The following is a 21423-nucleotide window of genomic DNA, read 5'->3' as shown; positions in this document are numbered from 1 at the left end:
CCTAGCTGATGTTATTATTGGAAAGTAAAGATAAAATAGGATTAATTATTGACCACAGTTATATATTTTTTTCAGTTATATAATTAAAGCAAAGAATGCATAAAATATGAATCTTTAAGATTCTAAGTTTAAGTTCCAACTATTTTGATATTCTGTTGTGTAAAATAAGATAACCAGCTCACTTATGTGATCAAAGATCTCTACACATTCTTAAAATGTTTCTCTACTATATTGGCAAGATATTTTATTTTTATTTTTTTATTTTTTTTTTTTTAATTTTTTTTTTTATTTGTTTATTTGACAGACAGAGATCACAAGTAGAGAGGCAGGCAGAGAGAGAGAGAGGGAAGCAGGCTCCCTGCTGAGCAGAGAGCCCGATGCGGGACTCAATCCCAGGACTCTGGGATCATGACCTGAGCCGAAGGCAGCGGCTTAACCCACTGAGCCACCCAGGCGCCCGGCAAGATATTTTAATTAACATCTCATAAATTGCAAATCCATAGACTAGAGACCAGCCATAAGAAGGCTTCTTCTCTCTAAACTTGCCTTTCCCTGAAACCATATGGGCCTGGAGGTCTCTGGGCTAAAAGATTGGCATGTGTAGGCAGAGTTATTTTTACATAGTTTACTTATTAGAATATTATAACAAATTTGCTCATCAAATCAGTGAAGATAAAATAAATATTATCAAGTCTGTCAAGAATGAAGAGAGACAGGCACAACCATATGTTGTTGTGCAAACCACACAACCCCTCTGAAAAGCAATGTGGCAGTAATTATTAGGAATTTTACACCCTTATGCCCAGTAATTCCATTTCTATTTTTTTTAATTTTGTAAAAAGATTTTATTTATTTATTTCACAAGTAGGCAGAGAGGCAGGCAGATAGAGAGGGGGAAGCAGGCTCCCCAATGAGCAGAAAGACAGATGGGGAACTCCCTTCAAAGGACCCTGAGACCATGACCTGAGCTGAAGGTAGAGGTTTAACCCACTGAGCCACCCAGGCGCCTCTCCATTTCTATTTAACAATTTAATTAGTAAATGTTCATGAATGTGGATAAAGATTTATGTACAAAGCCATCTAATCCAGTATTATTTATAATCACAAAAATATGTAAACAACCATCCAACAACGGGGAAAATGTTAACTAAATTATGGTATGATTCTGGAAGTGTGGATTTATGCAGGGAATAATGAAGCTACTGGAGAAATCTTAGACATGGAAAATACTCAGGATGTAAGTTTAAGTTTAAAAACACAGTTCACAGTGCTTTTTTGTAAAATTATTGATATCTATTTGAGTGAAAGACTAAAAGGAATTATTACCTGAGTGGGCTTTTTTTTAAGTGTAGCTGACATACAACGTTGTATTAGTTCCAGTTACTCACACAATGATTCAACATTTATATACATTTTGAAGTGATCACCATACATCTAGCTGCCATACAAACGTCACATATTTTAAACTTATTCCCTATGCTGTACATTGTCTTCCCGCGTCTTATTTCATAACTGGAAATTTTAATCTTTTGATCTTTTAATCCCCTTCCCCTATTTTGCCCATGCCCCACCTTTGGCAACCACCTGCTTGTTTTCTGTACCTGGGAATTGGTTTCTGTCCAGTGAAAAGGGCCCTGGGGCTCAGGGGCGAGCGGACCGCCCTGAAGAGATATGGGAAACCTTAGCACAAAGATGGCAGAAAACACCAGGTTATGGACGGCTGAGGGTAGAGCTAGCCTCAACAGAAAAGGGCAATCACGGAGGCTAGAGGAGAACGGAATACAGGGCAGAAATACCAGAGAGGAAGGAGATTCAAAAAACCCTGAGCTGCAATAACCAGAGAGTGGATACAATGTCACCTTTAAAACCATATTTCAGGCACATGCTGAGCCTTGAGACTTCAGCTTGCCCAGCTGGGAAAAAACTGCGAATAAACGCTCTTCCCAAAATTGAACTCAGGTCGACCTAAGGCCAGTACTAAGAGACGCCCGCCGCGGAGGGTGGGAGGCCACGCATGCGCCCTGGCGCGAGGCGTGTTCGGGGGGCGGGGCCTGTTTTCTTTCTTGCAGGGTTTCTGCGGTTGCCAGCCCCGCCCGCCTCACCTGCGCGTCACGTGGTCCTCGCGCGCCTGGGGACACCTGAGGGTGGATCCGCGCGGCTTGGGTCTAGGAGGTGGAGGTGGCCGCGTCCGTGGGCCGGCTGAGCAGCGGCGGCGGCAGGTGGGAAAGCACGGCCAGGCTCAGCTCGCGAAGCCTCCCTACTCGGGGTCTGGTTCTCGAAGTCTGGTTCGAAGCGCGCGACGGGGGCCGGCCAGGACTAGGACGGGAGCGGGGCGCGGTGATGCTCCCGGGGCCGGGGCCCGGAGCCCGGGGCGGCCCTGCGGGCGTTGCGTGGATACATCAGCTGGGCCGAGTCGGATGCCGCCGCCCCGGAAGGCCCGGCTCCCCGGCAACCGTCCGTCCGCCTGGCGGGGTGGCTCAGTTGGCTGAGGGCCGGCCGACTGTCAGAGTGGGGCACACTGCATGCGGGGGGTCACTGCGTGAGGGGGAGTAAGTCGCGGGGCTTTATGTGGGGAGATTTGGGGCACATTTCCGGTTTGCTTTGGATTAGATAGGAATGCGTGTGTTGACACTGGCGAGTTGACCAGCCCCGGGACTGACCCTTAGGCCTGACGGCTGAGTGGACCGACGCTCGCACCCCGACGAGGCAGGTGGTGGTAGGCTTGAGAGTGCTTTTCAAACAGACTTTGATTCAAGTGATTATGTGTCTATTTTACCATCTGTTTGGTCTGGAACTGCAAAGGGAGCCGAGTGCCACAAGGGTGTGGAAGCCGAAGTTTGTTTGCAAGATTACCTAGTGTCTTTGCACAGTTGGGATTTGGGAGTTCTTCAAAAAGACCTCATGATCTTGCTTGTTTTCCGTGCGGTAAGACAGGTGACAATCCACGAGGACATTTCGTGGGTTTTTTGGTTTGGTTTTGTTTTATCTTGGCTTGTTTTTTAGACGTTGTTGAGGTTTGTTTGGGGGGAAAAAAACGCTGAAGTTTTGGGATACAATGAATATAAATGTGTTACATATATTTGTAAAGAATTCTGCAAAAAAACCATGCAACAAGGGATTGCGAATTACAATCTAAGGGTATACCTATTCCTTAAGACCTGATTATTGTTTCATTTTGCATTATTTTCCACTGCTGCATTTTTTATTTTTAGTATTGGTAGCTTTATTTTAAATTTTCTAATTTTATATTGTGTTTCATATATGATAGAGGTAGAATTCAGGTGGATTTGGAAGAAATCAACAAATATTTATTTGAGCATATTAGGTTCTGACACTGTTTTATGTGCTGTGGATAAAGAAATGAGCAAGATGGACAAGATCTTCACTCCTTTGGAATTTACATCCTCGTGGTGGAGAGACAACAATTACATCCTTGGTCGTAATTGCTACACTGAGGATTGAAGCAGAGTTATATGTTAGCCTGGAGGGTGGCTGTTTTAGACTGGCAAACCCTCTCTGAGGAGAGACACTGGAGTTGAGATCTGAATTAAAAATAGGATCCCAAAAGCAAAGGGAAGAGAATTTCAGCCTGAGGAAACAGCCTTGTGAAGATCTAAGAATCCATTTGACCAGGCAGGCTGAAGGAAATGAGGGAAAGGGAAAGGGGCAGGACTTGAGATCTGAGAAGTAGGTGGCAAAGAGCCAGATACATACAGTATTTTGTAAGCTTTGAGGAAGGGTTTGGATTTTTATCTAAATTCGTAACTTTGTTCTTAAGTTTAGTTTGGCTACGTTCATTTTTTTTTGCCACTCTTTCTCTTTGGTTTCCTTCTCTTGGTTTTCTTGGATTTGTTAAATTGGTTCTTTACCTCAAATCTTCTATCATTTTATTCGTTATCAGACAAGGTGGCACACCATGACATAGGAGCTTGTAGCACTGCCACTGAAATTTTGAATGAAACCATTTCTTAGTTTTTATGAGTGAAAGGTACAGTTAATGCATCTGAAAGGCAGAGCTGTCTCCTTGGCTCCATTCTGTGGAAGGAGCTGCTGAGACAGTTTTTTAAGAGTGGAAAATCTTTTTGAGTTGGGATTAGCAGATCTGGAGTGAGACATTTTTGAGAAACAATTAGTTAAGGGAAGGGCTTCAGAGGTGAAATAAACACCCAGTGTTTTGGATGTTCAGTGTCAAATCAGTTTGATGTTATTTGACAGTGTTCTTTTTCAGGAGTTAATGGAAATTTATTGGTGTGTCAGGTGTGACTGTGATCATCATTAGAGTTTATGGTCTTACCGGTATTTTCTCTCCAAATTATTCTTATCTCAGGTACAATAGTTTGTCCTTTAAAAATATGAATGTAAGAGCTTTCACTGAGCAAATCCTTAAATTGATTTTGACTCTTTTCTACGGATTTGAGTTGCATTTATTTGACTCTAAGGATGAAGTAACCTTTATTTAAAAATTGCAGGACATTTTACCTCAAGTAAAGAACATGGTGAAACTAATTCATACCTTAGCCGATCACGGTGATGATGTCAACTGCTGTGCGTTCTCCTCTTCCCTCTTGGCTACTTGCTCTTTGGACAAAACAATTCGCCTGTACTCCCTAAGTGACTTTACCGAGCTGCCCCACTCGCCATTGAAGTTTCACACCTATGCTGTCCACTGCTGCTGTTTCTCCCCTTCAGGCCACGTTTTGGCATCCTGTTCAACAGATGGTACCACTGTCCTATGGAATACTCAGAATGGAGAGACTTTGGCAGTGATGGAACAGCCCACTGGTAGCCCCGTGAGGGTTTGCCAGTTTTCCCCAGACTCCACTTGTTTGGTATCAGGCGCAGCTGACGGAACAGTCGTATTATGGAACGCCCAGTCATACAAATTATATAGGTATGAATATTTAGACCCTTTCCGTTTTTAACCCTATTAACAAGTTTGCCAAGAAAGAAAGAAAGAAAGAAAGAAGAATATGTTGATGACTTAAAGGACCAGATAATTTTCCGATATTGCAAGGAAAGACATTTTGACCTGTCTTTTGAAGGTCATAAAAACAAATGTTTAATATGGTTTTTGTAGTAGATTTGCTTAGCCCTGAGAGGTTTTTTTTTTTAAAGATTTTATCTATTTATTTGACAGAGAGAGATTACAAGTAGGCAGAGAGGCAGGCAGAGAGAGAGAGGAGGAAGCAGGCTCCCTGCTGAGCAGAGAGCCTGATGAGGGACTCGATCCCAGGACCCTGAGATCATGACCTGAGCCGAAGGCAGCAGCTTAACCCACTGAGCCACCCAGGCACCCGCCCTGAGAGTTTTAAATCTCCAATCTTTCTCTTGTAAAATACACGTTAATTTTGTTAGACTTTTATGGATTTTTACTTTAAGAGCTAGATGAAGAAAACAGTCTTTTGAATAAGATTCAGTAATTTTAGGCTTTATTTTTGTCACTTGTGACTCAAGCATTCGCAGTAATAGAGTAATGGTAGGTAAGTCTCACCTGAGAAACACAGCTGTTTCCTGACTAGGATTCTACCTGGGGAAATGATCAACCCCAGAAAAAAGAACCTTGTGATTAGTGTGGTGTTGTCATTAAAACAAAACAAAACAAAAAACTACCTGAAAAACTGCTTTTAGATGAAAATACATCAATTAATTTAAACTTGTAATGTTCTATTGCAACTTGCCAACATGAAATCTATGTACTTTTATGTCTATTATGGTGAGCTATATATCACGTAAAGTTGACCATTTTAATAATTTTTATGTGTACAGTTCAGTGACATTAAGTACATTAAACACCATAAACTTAAATGTTACCAAGTGAAATAGCCCAATACACTTTCTCCTGTCCTTAGACCATTCAGAGCACAATTGTTGCTCATTAGAATTAGGTCGTGGGTTGAAGAAGGTGATGTGTTTTAAGTGGCATTAATGAACCGTTTAAAGAGACAGCTCAGAAAGAAGGAATCGTTCAAGGTTTTTTTTCTTATATATGAATGAAATATAGCTGTCAACTAAGAAATTTTCTTTTTCACTTATCAGGTGATGAATTCTGCCTCTCTGTCATTACTTCCCTAATGTATGCTGCAGTATAAAGATAACACTGCAGTAGCACTGGATGGGACCCTGCACTAATTGTTAGGCTTTTATCAATTTATTTTTCCTAATTGAGAAAATTAAAATTAATACTGTCGGCACATTGCCTCCTTATCTTCCCAAGATAATTTTAACTTGTTCACAGAATTTTCTTTTCATAAAGAATGTATATTTCTAGTTTATATTTATTTGTATTTTATATTTGAAGGTGATGCTTCTAGGTGATTTTAATACAAAAGTTGAAAGTACTTTTGACCTAATAATATGTTTTCCAGCAAAAGTAGTTTTTTAAAAAATGTGTACCTTTAGTTGATATTTTGGTTGTCAGAGCTTTTTTGGTTAAGTTTCGTAGATTTTAATGCGTTCATACAGACTTGGCATATGGAAAAACATGAAGCTACATGGACTTTGGTTTGGATCTATATAGCTTAGGCTTGAATACGTTACTCAAGATAATGTTTAAACCCGTTTTTTGGAAAAGCACGTCTTAGTTCATAGCATATGATATTTCTACAGACATCTGTTGCCCTTTCTAGTTCTCTATTAGCCATTTTTCCTGTTTTTACTATAGTAAGCTGCTGTTAGAAATTGTAATATAAAGTAAGAGATACTCCGAAATGAAATGAAACCCCCTGCCCTTTTTTTGGTTTTATTTCAGATGTGGTAGTGTTAAAGATGGCTCCTTGGTGGCCTGTGCATTTTCTCCGAATGGAAACCTCTTTGTCACTGGATCCTCATGTGGAGATTTAACAGTGTGGGATGATAAAATGAGGTGTCTGCATAGTGAAAAAGCACACGATCTTGGAATTACCTGCTGTGATTTTTCTTCACAGCCAGTTACTGGTTAGTATTTTAATCTTTAAAGCGCTAGTAGTTCCTATTTGTAATTTGTGTGCGCCTTTTAATTCTTTTATTCATTTTCATTTCATCTTCAATAAATGAGAAGCCCTTTTAATTCATTCCTGTTGAGGAATCATTCTTGTTCTTTATTTGATCAAAATGAAATCATGAAATATCATAAGGGAAAATCAGGTTATTTAATATACATTGGGGAATGACTCAACTTTGTATAGTAGATCTGGATTCCTTAAATATGGTAATTTAGAGGACCTCACCCTATTGGTTGTGCTGTGGATTTTTAAAATACAGTATATTGATCTTCAAAGAGAAATGTGAAATTAAAGAATTGGAAATGTGAATTAAAGAATTGGAAATTTTCAGTTTACTAATTTAATCTTCCAAAAGCTGAATTTATAAAATAAGATATTTAACAACACAATTAGCTTTTAAAGGGAGAAATACAAGCTCCTGAATATAGATAGACTCTTGTGTTAAATAGAGAACGGTGGGGGCCCCTGGGTGGCTCAGTGGGTTAAACCGCTGCCTTTGGCTCAGGTCACGATCTCAGGGTCCTGGGATCGAGTCCCGCATCGGGCTCTCTGCTCAGCGGGGAGCCTGCTTCTCTCTCTCTCTCTCTCTGCCTGCCTCTCTCTCCATCTACTTGTGATCTGTCTCTGTCAAATAAATCCATCTACTTGTGATCTGTCTCTGTCAAATAAATAAAATCTTTTTAAAAAATAAAAAATAAAAATAGAGAATGGTGAATTGGGAAGCTCTCTTCTGTTTCATCCTGTGTGATAGGATGAAGTTTAGCTTTTGTTGCTTCAAGTCCTGTTCCACCACCAGTTCTGTCCTATTAGCAATATAGTGTGAGCTACATTGTAGATTTAAGACTTTTTAGTCGTAGGTGAAATTAATGTTCATGGTAAAATTTTATTCATGTATAAAATATTTCAATAATTGATAGTAACACATAAGGTATTTCACTATTTTTGATACTAGGTTTTTGAAATCTGGTATGTATATTATGTCACGTTTAAATTTGTCCTAGCCATGTTTCAAGTATCCAGTAGCCACATGTGGCTAGTGACTACCTTATTGGATAGCTCAAGTCCAGAGGTGGGCAGGATGGTTTTGGCACTCCCCTAAGGTTAAGGTAAGGTACAAATCCTTTGGTACAGATCCAAAACACAAAGCCTGGAAGTACCAGACACATTGTTTGCCTGCCTCCTCTCAACGCACACTTGGTCTCAGACATTTTCTTGCCACACTGGACTCCTTTTGTTCCTTGAATGTTTCTAAGATGTTTCCAAGCATTTTGCCATATGGACCCTTCAGCTGGTTCACTGTTAGTTATCCTTTAGATTTCAGGTAAAAATCGCTTCAAATAAGCCTCCCCTGTGCTTACTTACATAGTTGTATCTTAGTATGTATCAGTGCCAAAACTTCCTTTGATGAACTGTAGCTGTGAAGTTAGGTGGGACTCATATAAAACTGACTTGATGATATCAATATATACATTAGCTACAAATATTTAGGAACTTATCTAGTGTATATATAATTATACACTGAAATTATCTCAGCATTAAAAACTAGTGGGTTTTTTGTGACACCAAATTTACTAATTACTTTCCCTGATTTGTATAATTTCTACCAAATAAAACAGACCGAATTAATGTTATTTTGGATTTATATAATTCCAGCCTTTGTCTTGATTCAGCCGAAGGGGGGAAAAAATCTCTATTATTCCATGTGAATTATAGACTAAGCTTTTAAGAAATGGGTATATCCTTAAAAAAAAAAAAAAAAAAGTTGGGAATATAATTAAATGTTGAACACTCATAACTTTTCTTCCTTATTTTTCCCATCAGTGCTAGCCTTATAGACTCTAAAATGGGTTTGAAGGATGGCCCAGGCTTAGTAGCTCAATATTGGCCCATACCCTTGAGTTACATTCTTAGTGGAAGGAAATAAAAAGGCAAGTTGTTGTAGTAAGTTCAGTGGCCAGGGTTATAATCCTTTGATGCACCTTGTTTAAAATAAATTCTTTAATTAGCATTTCATTCTATGGTTTGTGTTTAGTTAATGTCACGTTTGAATATGGTTTAAGTGAATAGAATTAACAGATCTCGATATAAGAAATTGAAAATTTTTTGTTTTAAATATTTTACCAATTCTTGTGTATTTATTTTTCACAAACTTACATTTTTAGATGGAGAGCATGGTCTTCAGTTTTTTCGATTGGCCTCATGTGGGCAGGATTGCCAGATCAAAATTTGGGTAGTTTCTTTTACCCATGTCTTAGGTATGTATGTGTGTATTCAACCAGTAGTTCTCTAAAATTGAGTATCAGATAGAATTTCTGTTTTAATTCATCTTTTTATTTAAGGAACTCTGGATTTCTAAAAGTGATTATAAAGTATGTATTAATTATTTTTAGTCAGAGCAGTTACATCCATATGCATGATTTAGTAATCGGATGCTCACAGCTCATAATGACCTTGCCGCTACCACCACACACATTCCTGCTCAGCAGAAAAACCACCTTACACTTTATCTGTTTGCAACTCTTGGTGGTTTTGTTTGTATAACTATTGTTTTTCCACCATATTTAAAATTTTTTCACTGTGGTGACTGTTTTTTGGCAGTGTGGGGGAGGTCTTTCCTGCATGTAATGCACTGTTCCTTCAGGTGATCCTTCAGTCAAGAAACTCACATTGTTCAGTTTCGGAAAACTTTTAAGTTAAAGGTTTGGAAAACCTTTAAGTTATTTCTTTAATAATTTCTTCCCCATTTCTTCTCTTTTTAATAATTCTCATTAATTGAGTGTTGGACCTCCTTGATTTCTTTCCCTGCGTCACCCACCCGCCACATTTATCTCTTTATCTTTTCCATACTTTCTGAAAACACACCTTAACTTCATCTTTTAACCTTTTGTGTTTTTTATTCCATCATATTTTCAATTTCAATAAGTTCATCTTCTTCTCTGTTTCCTTTTTCTCCGTGTTCTCCTTTTATTTTATGAATGCAAGGTCAACTCAAAACTCAGGATACCAGTTAGAGGTTTTTGTTTTGTTGTTCCCTTCTGTTTCCTGATTATCCTTGTTTGCTCTTGAGTCTTTTTTTTATTCGTTTACACTGATCTTTCTCTTTCATATGGTTACTAACTTCTTCAAATTCTGGTGATCCTTGTATTCCATTGACATTTAAGAATTAGGCAATAATAAGCTGTTTAGAAGCTCTGTGCACATAGTGGTTTGCTATTGCTGGCTTCCCTTTAGGGTGAGGAAGCAGGTTGTTGGCCCTGACTGGAGCAATTCAGGGGCTTAGAGAATTGCCCTGGAGCTGCCAGGGAGCTCCCCAGAAAGCCATTCTTTTCCCCTAGAAATGTTTTGCCTAGAGAGAAGCATCTGGCTTTTGTGCAACATGCTGTGGGTGGGACGAGGGAAGGATTGGAGGTGGACACCAACTGTTCTATCAATAGACTTTTTGCTAACTTTTTTGTTTTCAGGTTGATATCTGTGTCATCCTGATTTTCCTTTTCCCCAGCTATGGATAAGTCTTTTGGGGTATTCTAGGGCAGATTAACTTTCTTCTGGGCTGTCACCCCTCCCTTTGCACTCTGAGCTATTACTCCTCTATACTTCCTCCCCAGTTATTTTGCTTTCTGCCTTCCCAAAACTGGCTTCAGTTTCCGGATTGCTGATGCCTCTCTTTCCATTCTCTTCACTGATGTGCTTTTATATCTTTATTAATTCTTTCACTGTCATTTTAATGGGAACTCCGAAATTAACATGGGCAATTGTCCATCTTGCTTTAGATGCCTAAAAAGATTCTTTATTGATACCTAATAAGCTTCAGTTAAATTACAAACTGCATTTTGTTGTTTACAGTTATTGTTAAAGAGAAACAAAGCTGGACACTAAAATATAAGGACAGAATTTCACCAGTAGTATACTTTTGCAATTGGGAGAGAGTCAAACATGAATGGTACTTAGCTTCTATTTATACAGAGGTGACTTGGCATTTTGAAGGGAGAATGAAGAATAAGGAGGGAGGTCAGTGGGGCTCAGTAGAGTCAGGAAAGTGAAAAATTACAAACAGGAAGGATAGGGGCCATGCGAAACTCGTCTGGGTTTGCTAACTGGCACCTAGGGAGATAGGCTCCTACTCTCCCAGAGAGTGGGAGACAGGGGTCCTATCATCAGGTTCTGGCTGGAAAGAACAGCAAATTCTATTGGCAATCTTGAGTTTTCTCAGGCAGGTACTTTAAGGGGGCTAGGATTATCCTAGGCATGCAGCCTTGAGCTGTCAGAAACTAGGTTAATGTTAAGTCTTTATAAGCTAAACTCAGGGCCTTAGTTGAGAAGAGGGCTCAGAAGAGCCTAGCTAGAGTTTGATCAAGGAGAAAATCTTTGTCATTATACCAGTGTATAGAGAATGGCCCATTATCTGGAAGTAAGTAAGTATTTTATTAAAATAAATTTCTCTTTGTGGAAATTCAGTTAATTTATTGCCTGTTAGGTTATATTTAAACATTCTTTTAAATGTGTTCAGTGACATACTGGTGAGGACCTGTTGCTTTCATTGGTCGATCCTGTCTTCTTACTCCTGCCAAAGTAAAATTCTTAATGAGAATCCATAAATATAGTCATATATTGGATGTTCTCAATATGTCTTTAATAATTGTTCAAAAATCTAATGGTTTATGTTGTTAAACCATTAAGTTTGAACACCGTTTAAACTTTTTTAAGTTTACGGTTAAAGCCTTTTTATAAAGTGTTTATCATCACTTGCATCTAATTTTTTTAATTGCTTATTTGTTAGGGAGGAGTATATAGACTTATGGATCTTACACTTGAGAATATAGCCTATGGCGATATTGTAAGTTTTATTGGTCTTCATGTGGTTTACAACTGAACATTTTTGCTGTGTTCGATTGATTGTGCCAGCTCCTGATCTGTATGTTCATAGTGCTTTCATGGACTACATCTCCTCTCCCAGATAAAAATACATGTTTTTTTCCTATTATGAATAGAAATAAAGTGTGTGTATTTAGTAACAATAATACATTTTTTTCTATTTGTTGAAGCTTTTACCTACTTTAATGACCTTTTTGTTTAATTAAATGCAGTTATCTTAAGAGGAATTAATGCTTCAAAAAAGTTTTTATTCTGAGAAAATTGATAGCTTTCACTTATTTTGTCTCCTCAGATCAACTTTTTTTTTTTTTTTTAAAGATTTTATTTATTTATTTGACAGACGGAGATCACAAGCAGGCAGAGAGGCAGGCAGAGAGAGAGGAGGAAGCAGGCTCCCCGCTGAGCAGAGAGCCTGATGCGGGGCTCGATCCCAGGATCCTGAGATCATGATCTGAGCCGAAGGCAGTGGCTTAACCCACTGAGCCACCCAGGCGCCCCTCAGATCAACTTCTTAATAGTAATTTTTATAGGTTGTCACGAAAAACTATTGAATTCCTTCGGTTTAGCTTTAAAATAGTTGTGATATGTCTTTTCAGTGATTACAGAAAGCACAGAAGGGAGTTTAGTGTTACTGTACTTTGTTGGAGTATTATAAGATATAATTGGAATTATAGGATGTATAAATTACTATTATTTTTTATCTGTGAAATGAGAGAATATTTTCTTGATATCAGATTTTAAAAACTGATATTTGTGGGACACCTGGGTGGCTCAGTCAGTTAAGCATCTGCTTTTGGCTCAGGTCGTGATCCCAGAGTCCTGGGATTGAGCCCTGCCTTGGGCTCCCTGCTTAGTGGGGAGCCTGATTCTCCCTCTCCTGCTCCCCCTGCTTGTGTCTGCACATGCTATCTCTCTTTCTCTCTCTGTCAAAGATATAAAATCTTTTCAAAAATTAAAAAAATAAAAACTGATCTTTGTTTAGGTATTGGGGCAATTTGATTCTTTCTCTGTATTCAGGCAATTGGTGTATGTGTATATATACTTGTGTATATATATATATATTTTTTTTTAATACTTATTTTATTTTATTTTTAAGTAGGCTTCATGCCCAGCATGGGGCCCAGACTCATGCTCCTGAGATCAAGAGTCGCATGCTCCACTAAGCCAACCAGGCACCTCAATTTTTTTCTTATATTTTTAAAAATTAAATGCCAAGATTATCTTAATAGTTTAAAATATTTTTTAAAAAGATTTTATTTATTTATTTGATAGACAGATATCACATGTAGGTGGAGGGGCAGGTAGAGAGAGAGAGGGGGAAGCAGGCTCCCGCAGAGGCTTAACCCACTGAGCCACCCAGGTGCCCCAATAGTTTAAAATTTTAGCTTAGCTTAAAATGTTAAATTTTTATGTATTTTATAGAGTTTAAAATTTTAAAACTACTTGATCATTATAATCCCTCCACATTTGCTGAGTGCACCATTTTCTTTACCCATTACTGAACATTTGAAACCACTTAATCACACTGCATTCCAATACCTGAGTTGCAGGAAGATTTTTTCATTTTTTTATTCTTCAGGCACTTAAAGATAATTTATTAAAATAAATGAGTGAAATAATTTTAACTTAAACATAAATTCTAAGCACAATAAGCTTGCTAATTTTTCTTGCCTTGTTATTTGCAGGTTTTGAATTAAAATATAAAAGTACACTGAGTGGGCACTGTGCTCCTGTTCTGGCTTGTGCTTTTTCTCATAATGGGCAGATGCTAGTCTCGGGGTAAGCTATTTAGTTTAATTTCCTTAAGCCATTTTGATATGAAGTAGAACAGATATACAGAAAAGTGCATAAAACGTAAGAGAACAACTTTGATAAATGGATGCAAACCTGTGTAACCACTACTCAGGTCAAGAAATGGAATGTCAGTGTCTTCCCTTTCCAGGTGCCCCTTTTGGGTGACAACATCTTAAGTCATATGCAATATCACTTTTTTCTTTTAAACTGATTTATAACAGATCATATAATGTGTATTATTTTGTGCCTGGCTTCCCTTAATCAACATGATGTTTGGCACATCCATTCATATTAATGCATACAACTCTGGCTTGTTGGTTTTCATTGCTATGTAATATTCCAGTGAATGTATATACTATAACTTATCCATTTTAATGTTGACAAAAGTGGATTATTTTCAATTTAGGAGCATTACAATAATGTGTGAAGCTGTCTGTGTCTTCTAATGTACATGTTTGTGCATTTTTCTAGGAAAAACACATAGGAATAGAATTTATGAGCCATAGAATAATTGTGTTTTCAGCTTTGGCAGATAACATCAAATTGTTTGCCAAGTAGCCGAGCTCCTCTATAGCTGTGTTATTTCACAGCCTAGCTTATACTCAATATTTGGTATTTTTGGTTTTTTTAATTTTTAGCCATTCTTATAAATGTGAAGTGTTATCTTACTGCATTTTAAATGTGCATTTCCCTGAAACAGTGAGGTTAGAATCTTTTCAGAAGTTTATTGGCCACATGTGTTTCTTCTTTTATGAAGTGCCTGTTCATGTCTCTTGCTCATTTTTCTTCTGTATTTTTCTTATTGATCTATTGTTGAAATTGTATTTATTGTCTCTATAGTTCAGTGTATGAGCCACTTATGTGTTGCAGATATCTTTTCCCTTCTGTGTATTTGTCTTTTCAGAGCTTCAATTTTAGTGTAGTCAGTTTATGTTCTGAGTCCTGAGGATATTTTCCCATATTAACTTCTAAAATCTTTATTGTTTTTACTCTATCAGATTTGATTTGTGTGTATCATGCCCAGTACAGTAGGAGTCCAGTTTTATTTCTTTCCATGTGGATATTCAATGTCCCAGTAATACCCATTGAAAAGATCATTTTTTCTCATATTCTGCTACCTTGTCAGAAATCGCTGGCGATATATGTGTGGATCTGTTTCTCAGCCCATTTCATTCTCTTATTTTATTTATCCTTGCTCTAAAACCATTCTTTCTTTCCAAGGCTTTATATTTTAACTATTCCTGGATTTTTGACATTCCATATAGAGTTAGCTTGTCAGATTGCCTCCAGCTATCCCCTTTACACACACAGACCTGTTGGATTTTTGATTGGGGTTCTGTGGAGTCTGATAAATTTGGGGATAATGGACATCTTTATGATTTTGAGTCTTTTAATCCATGAATATGGCATTTTCTCCATTTTTGTTTTGATGTCTCTCAATAATTGTCTTCTATGTAGGTCCTCATCTTTTACTGGATTTATTTCTAGGCACTTAATTTTTTTGTTGCTATTACAAAAGACATGTCTGATATAGGGATGTGTATATGGAAAGACAAAGTTGAGATCTTATAAGGGTCTTAATTTTTATATTTTTTATTTACAAAATCATACCACATGTTGATGGCTTTTGTTTCTTTCATTCTAATTATTATACCTTTGACATCATGTATGCCTTATTGAACTAACAGTACCAGGATAATGGATATAATGATAACAGCCAACCTCTGATTCCTCTTTGCAAAGGAAAGCTTTCATTATTAAGTGTGATCACTGTAGGTTTGGGGAGATAAATTTTATTAGCTCTTCTGTCCCTTCTAATTTGTAAGAGGTTTTGTTTTGTTTTTATCATGAAGATTCTCTTCATGTTATGATTCTCTTGAAATAATCATGGTTTTTCTTTTATTCTATTAGGGTGGTAAATTATATTGATTTCTCAAATGTTAAACCAGCTTTGCTTTGTTGGAATAAACACAGCTTAAAAAGGATTTGACTGTTTTTGTGCATTGCTATAGAGAAGCCTGATTCTAACTGTTGCTTTTCTCTGGATGTAACTTGTATTTTTTTCACTGGCTACTCCACAGAACTTTCTCTTTGTGGGTTTTTTTTTTTTGGGGGGGGGTACTTACTTTGTATTGAGATTTGGATATCTTTTTACCGAGTTTCCTTTGAAATTCACTGAGCTTGTTAAATATATAGAATGAAAATTCAAACTTCAGATCTCTTCAAATACTGCCTCTATCCTTCCTCTCCTCTAAATCTGGGACTCCCAACTAAATGCAAAATATACTTTCTTACTAGAAACTTTATATCTTTTCTCTTCTCTTCTGTATTTTCATTCTCCTATTTCTTTGGCTTTATTCTGAGTGGTTTCCCCTTTGCTGATGCTCTCCTTAGCATTATCTGATATATTAAACTGGTCCATTGATGAATCCTTAATTTGGTTTATTTTGTTTTTTGGTCCTGGAATTTGTATTTGGCTATTTTTTCAGGTCCACTGTGTAACTTTTTGATTTCTAGTTCTCTGTTAAAAATCTTAACATTGGCTTTATTTTTCAAAACTTTGTTCTGTAAAGCAATTGGTTTGGTACACAGTAGCATGGTTCAATTACTTTGTATTCTCTTTGTATACTTTGGTATATTTTCTCCTTGCTGCCATTGGATTTTCTCACCAATGCCTGTTTGATATCACAGGCCACATATTCATGTCTCTTCATAAGCAGCTTTTGTTCCAGCCAAGATATTCAGACTCCTAACAATCATTTAAAATATTCTGGACTAAGCTTGATTGTTCTTTTCCTATATGTTCCAATTCTTGCCAAATAATAAGCCAAAAAATTAGTTAGATTGCCATTATTTTAGATATGAGTCTTTTATCTCAAAAGATGAAAATGGTTCATCATAAAAAACCAAGTATATTAAAAAAAAAAAAGCAAGTATAGTAACTCTCTTTTGATAGAATTGAAGTCAGTGAAAGTTTAAAGAAAGTTGGATTTTCTTCTGTTGTTTTGGAGGATATATTGTGCATTTCACTCTTAAGAGTTTAAGTGACAAAATGATAATATGAAATTCAGCAAGTATTTATGACTGTCTTATGTGTCCAAGTCTCTGCCAGTTGCATTACAGCATATAAAAGGAAGTAAAAGACAGTGTGCCCTTGGAGATGTTTTAATTCTGTATCCTGATGTTCACTGGAAGATCTGACATGCCTTTGCCTTCTAAATCTTAAAAGAAGTGTTAGGTGAAACTCAGTAGAGTTTTTATGTTATGAAAACTATTTGTTATTTTAAAATGCTATTTTATAGCATTATAATTCCTTATTAGCTTGTTTATCTGTCAATTGTAATTAACATTTTATGTTAACTAAAATATACCTTTTTCAGTCATTGTGGATAAATATTATTTTGCATTATTACATACCTTTTGGTATATGGTATCGCTGTAGGTCACATATATTTTTTCTGAATAGTCTTAATTCATTTGAATAAATACATAGGCAAGTGAATGGGTTGGAAATGTAAGATGGTGAAATATAAACATTTAGTTTTTTAGGGAAATTGGGAGATATCCCACTTAAATCCCACTTTAAATCCCACTTCATGAGTAGGTAAAGAACAGGTTCATTGGTCAGTGATAGATTCCATTTGTGACTAAAGGTATTGGTGAGGTGGAATGGATACATATGCTAAAGAGGGAGACAGTGGGAAAAAGTGAGTAGAATAAAAGATACTTGAATACAAGGGGCTACATAGGAAAAATGAATTGACAACAAAATGGGATTATACATCAGGTGTGCTGAGGAAGTTGTATGGGGCACAGATATAGGGTAACCATATAAAAGGCATCATGGAATTTATGCGGATATGGGAGGATTGGGAAACTAAAGGGGGATTCCAAGAGGCAGGAAATTCTTGAGTGGATTAAAATGTATGATAAATATTGGGGCGCCTGGGTGGCTCAGTGGGTTAAGGCCTCTGCCTTCGGCTCAGGTCATAATCCCAGGGTCCTGGGATCGAGTCCCGCATCGGGCTCTTTGCTCAGCGGGGAGCCTGCTTCTCCATCTCTCTGCCTGTCTCTCTGCCTACTTGCGATCTGTCTGTCAAATAAATAAATAAAATCTTTAAAAAAAAGTATGATAAATATAAAGAGGAGTAAGGAGAATTGAGACAGGAAAAATAGATGGTAGAGATGATAGAGAACTAGGATGTTATTACTTTGTATAGATTTAGGAAAATGAAACTTTCAAAGCAATTCTAATATGCATTGCGTAGCTACGGGAGATGCATGCTAAAGGTGAAGTACAGAAATGGAACCATGATTTAGGTCAGTGGTTCTCCTATGTTTTGGTCTTAGGATTCTTTGAAATTCTAGTTCTAGTTCTTATTGAAGACCTCAAGGAGCTTTTGCCTATGAGTTATATATATTGTTATTTACTGAAAATAAAGTTGAGATAATTCTAAAATATTTTTAATTCATTGAAAAAAAATTCAATGCATGGCAACATTTTTCCTTAGGGAAAATAAAAAAATAGGGGCGCCTGAGTGGCTCAGTGGATTAAGCCGCTGCCTTCGGCTCAGGTCATGATCTCAGGGTCTTGGGATCGAGTCCCGCATCGGGCTCTCTGCTCGGCAGGGAGCCTGCTTCCCTCTCTCTCTCTCTGCCTGCCTCTCCATCTACTTGTGATTTCTCTCTGTCAAATAAATAAATAAAATCTTTTAAAAAAAAATAAATAAATAAAAAATAAAAAAATAGAAGAGCGGATTGTTTTATTTTTTAAAATCTCTTCAGTATCTGGGCTAGCAAAACATAGATGGGTTCTCATATCTGCTTCACACGTTCCATTAGCTCTCAGAGCTATGATGGCATCACATACATCATGGAGCAAAATATGCAGGAAATTCTTCCTTCCATCTTTCTTTGCATCTCTCCTCTAATAACCTCCTCTAGCCTCTTAGCAGAATTTGTCTTTTGTTCCACCCTACTTCTCTTGATCAACCAGATAAAACGATCGTTAATGTATATCAGCTTCTATTCAGGCAGAAAGATGAGTCTTCATAATTCAAATAGGTCTGCTTCTTTCCATAAATTCTCAGTTTTAGTAGCTAGGATTTCTTGGAAAGCAGTTTTAAAATGCCCATTGTTAGAGTTTTAAGAGTTTGATAAATAACATCCTCTTTTCTTCTTCTTGAGCCAAAAACCAGTAAGAGAGAAATAGAAGACAGACCGGGTAACATGACGGTAGTTCTGCAGCTGAGCTGCTCACCTGCTCTCAGGCACCTTGGACCATTGCAGACTCCTCTGCAGGGGCAGATCAGATAAAGCAACATACAGAAGGGCCTGGGCCACATGACCTAGCATCTTCCCCCAAACTTTGTAATAATTTGTCATTCTTTTTTCTGCTAACCAGGTGAGGGAGAAGAGAGGCCAGAAACCTTAGTCCAAAAAGTGGGAAGTGTCCCTTCTCATCCCAATAAGAAGTCTGTTTATATTTTATCTATTTTATAACCGTGAAGGATAGAGTTTTATTGTCATGAACTTGGAGTGGCTTTACAAGCAACCTTTTCTTGCTCACTAATGACTAGCATGAGAAACTTAAGATCACTTTTCCAAATCTCAAATCATCTTTTCCCCCCATCTCTTTATAACATTGTTCATAATCCTATAGAACAGATTAGTTCATTTAGTAGCCTAAAGGTACATGAGGCTGTTTATTATGGAGGGTGATTAGATATCTCATTGCTTGAAATTAGGTGTCTTATGAAAGCTTTAGTGAAATTTGAATAGCTGTGCCACCTGCTTTATATGTTCTTAGGCTAAAAATGTCAGGGTATGTTCCCATTATGAATCACTTTTAATTTTAATACATTCATGGGGGATGATGATCTAGGAAGTGTAAAGTCCAAAAACTTGTGTTTGAGGATCACATAGAACTGAGTTTTCATCCCAGCCCTTCTACTTCCTAGACATGTGACCTTGAGCAAATTCTAATTCCACATCTTATTTCAGCTTCACTTCTCTGATTTATAAAATGGGGAAAATAATAATACATTCCTAATAAGATTGTTCTGAAGCTTAAATAAGAAAATGCAGGCAAAGCATTTATCATTGGAAGGCATAATAATTGTTCAATACATGATTATTAAATGTTATATTTATTTATTTATTTTTAAAGATTTTATTTATTTGACAGACAGTGATCACAAGTATGCAGAGAGGCAGGCAGAGAGAGAGGAGGAAGCAGGCTTCCCACTAAGCAGAGAGCCCAATGCGGGGCTCGATGCCAGGAACCTGGGATCATGACCTGAGCCGAAGGCAGAGGCTTTAACCCACTGAGCCACCCAGGCGCCCCATATTTATTATTTTTTATGTAATCTAAAAAATTGGACATTTTCTGTTTTCTGCTTTTTCTGAGTTTTAGCCATTGACCTATCCTAAGGGGGGATTATAAAACAGCTGTTTGAAATTTACCATGGTCATTCAGAAAGAGTTGTTGAGGACTTGTGTTGTAGCATCCTCTATGTAAAGCCCTTGGGGGTAATAGTTCTTTCAGGTCTCAGTCTGAGGAATTGATGTCTCTTTTCCAAACTTTGGGGTTTGTGTTTCTATCTTATATGGTGTTAAAAGATCATGTTTTCTTTTTTGAATTGCTGTTGAAGAAGCTCAAAACCAAAATTGCAGCCCTCCTGTAGCAGGGTGGACTAGATTTTATGATGTGTTCTGGACAATGCATTTTTTTAAAGATTTTATTTTTTTGAAAGAGAGTGAGTGAGTGTGAGTGGCGGGGGAGGGGAATAAGAGAGAGAAAGGTACGGGCAGACTCTCATTGAGGGTGGAGCCCGATCCCATGAATCCTGAGACCATGACCTGAGCTATCATCAAGAGTCTGACATGTAACCGACTGAACCTCTCCAGGCACCCCTTGGACACTAAATTTTAACCTTCATTTCTCTTGTCCACTTCGTCTTGGTATTGTCTTCCTCTCTAGTCTCTCAGATAATTTTTACCTTGTTTTTGCTACATCTTTGTAAGAGGCTGCAAATACTTTCTGAATGAGAAGAAACATAGGTAGATATATTTAAAATGAAAACACTTAAGTGCAAAATAAATCTTTAAACCTTAGGAATACACTTGCCCTAAAGAAATGTTGGTAATTTCATTTGATTAGCCTCTTCTCTCTCTTATTTTTTTTTTAAAGATTTTATTTATTTTCTTGACAGAGAGACTCAGTGAGAGAGGGAGCACAAGCAGGGGGACTGGGAGAGGGAGAGAAGCTGGGTCCCCAATGAGCAGTGAGCCCGATGCGGAGCTCAGGACTCTGGGATCTGAGCCGAGGACTCTGGGATCTGAGCCGAGAGCAGACCCTTAACAACTGAGCCACCCAGGCAACCCTGATTAGCTTTTTGGCTATTGTATAAAGCTAGTTTAGACCAAAATGCTTTAGGTGGCTGCCCAATGTTAGTTACTGTAGTATCATGGATCACCCATGAGTCTATGGTTATACGCTCTTCCGTATCAGCCACATAACATGTATGTTGTTGCTCTCTCCCAGTATCAATGTAGATATAATTGACATACTTACAGTCTTGAATGAGCAGTGTTGAGGTTTTAGAGTGCCACAGAACTGAAGAAATGGAGTATCAAAAGGCGTGTATACTAATGCCTCCTTTATAAGGAAATGTGGGGTTAGAGCAACAGGGCAGACTGTGGTGGAATGTGGGTACTGAAAAGTTGGGGTAAGATTTACGTGCAGTAGGCAGGAAGTGTATAACGAAACAGTTGG

At 37.6% G+C, this 21423-nt stretch overlaps 1 protein-coding gene across 8 annotated transcripts in view; it reads left to right on the top strand.

Moving 5' to 3' along the window:
• The first annotated feature begins 2036 nt into the window (after positions 1-2036).
• WDSUB1 (WD repeat, sterile alpha motif and U-box domain containing 1) overlaps positions 2037-21423 on the top strand; it is a 46260-nt gene continuing 26873 nt past the window's right edge. Inside the window, exons 1-5 of one of the 8 annotated variants that reach the window (XM_032355663.1) lie at positions 2037-2144; positions 4690-4891; positions 6749-6933; positions 9143-9235; positions 13538-13631. In XM_032355663.1, coding sequence (XP_032211554.1) covers positions 4767-4891; positions 6749-6933; positions 9143-9235; positions 13538-13631 — 497 coding nt within the window. In that variant the 5' untranslated portion in view covers positions 2037-2144; positions 4690-4766. The other 7 variants (XM_032355664.1, XM_032355660.1, XM_032355661.1 and 4 more) reach the window with 7 other exon arrangements.

The sequence above is a fragment of the Mustela erminea genome, chromosome 8 (assembly GCF_009829155.1).
Source record: "Mustela erminea isolate mMusErm1 chromosome 8, mMusErm1.Pri, whole genome shotgun sequence".
Taxonomy (NCBI): domain Eukaryota; kingdom Metazoa; phylum Chordata; class Mammalia; order Carnivora; family Mustelidae; genus Mustela; species Mustela erminea.
This window is presented reverse-complemented; position numbering and strand designations above follow the sequence as displayed.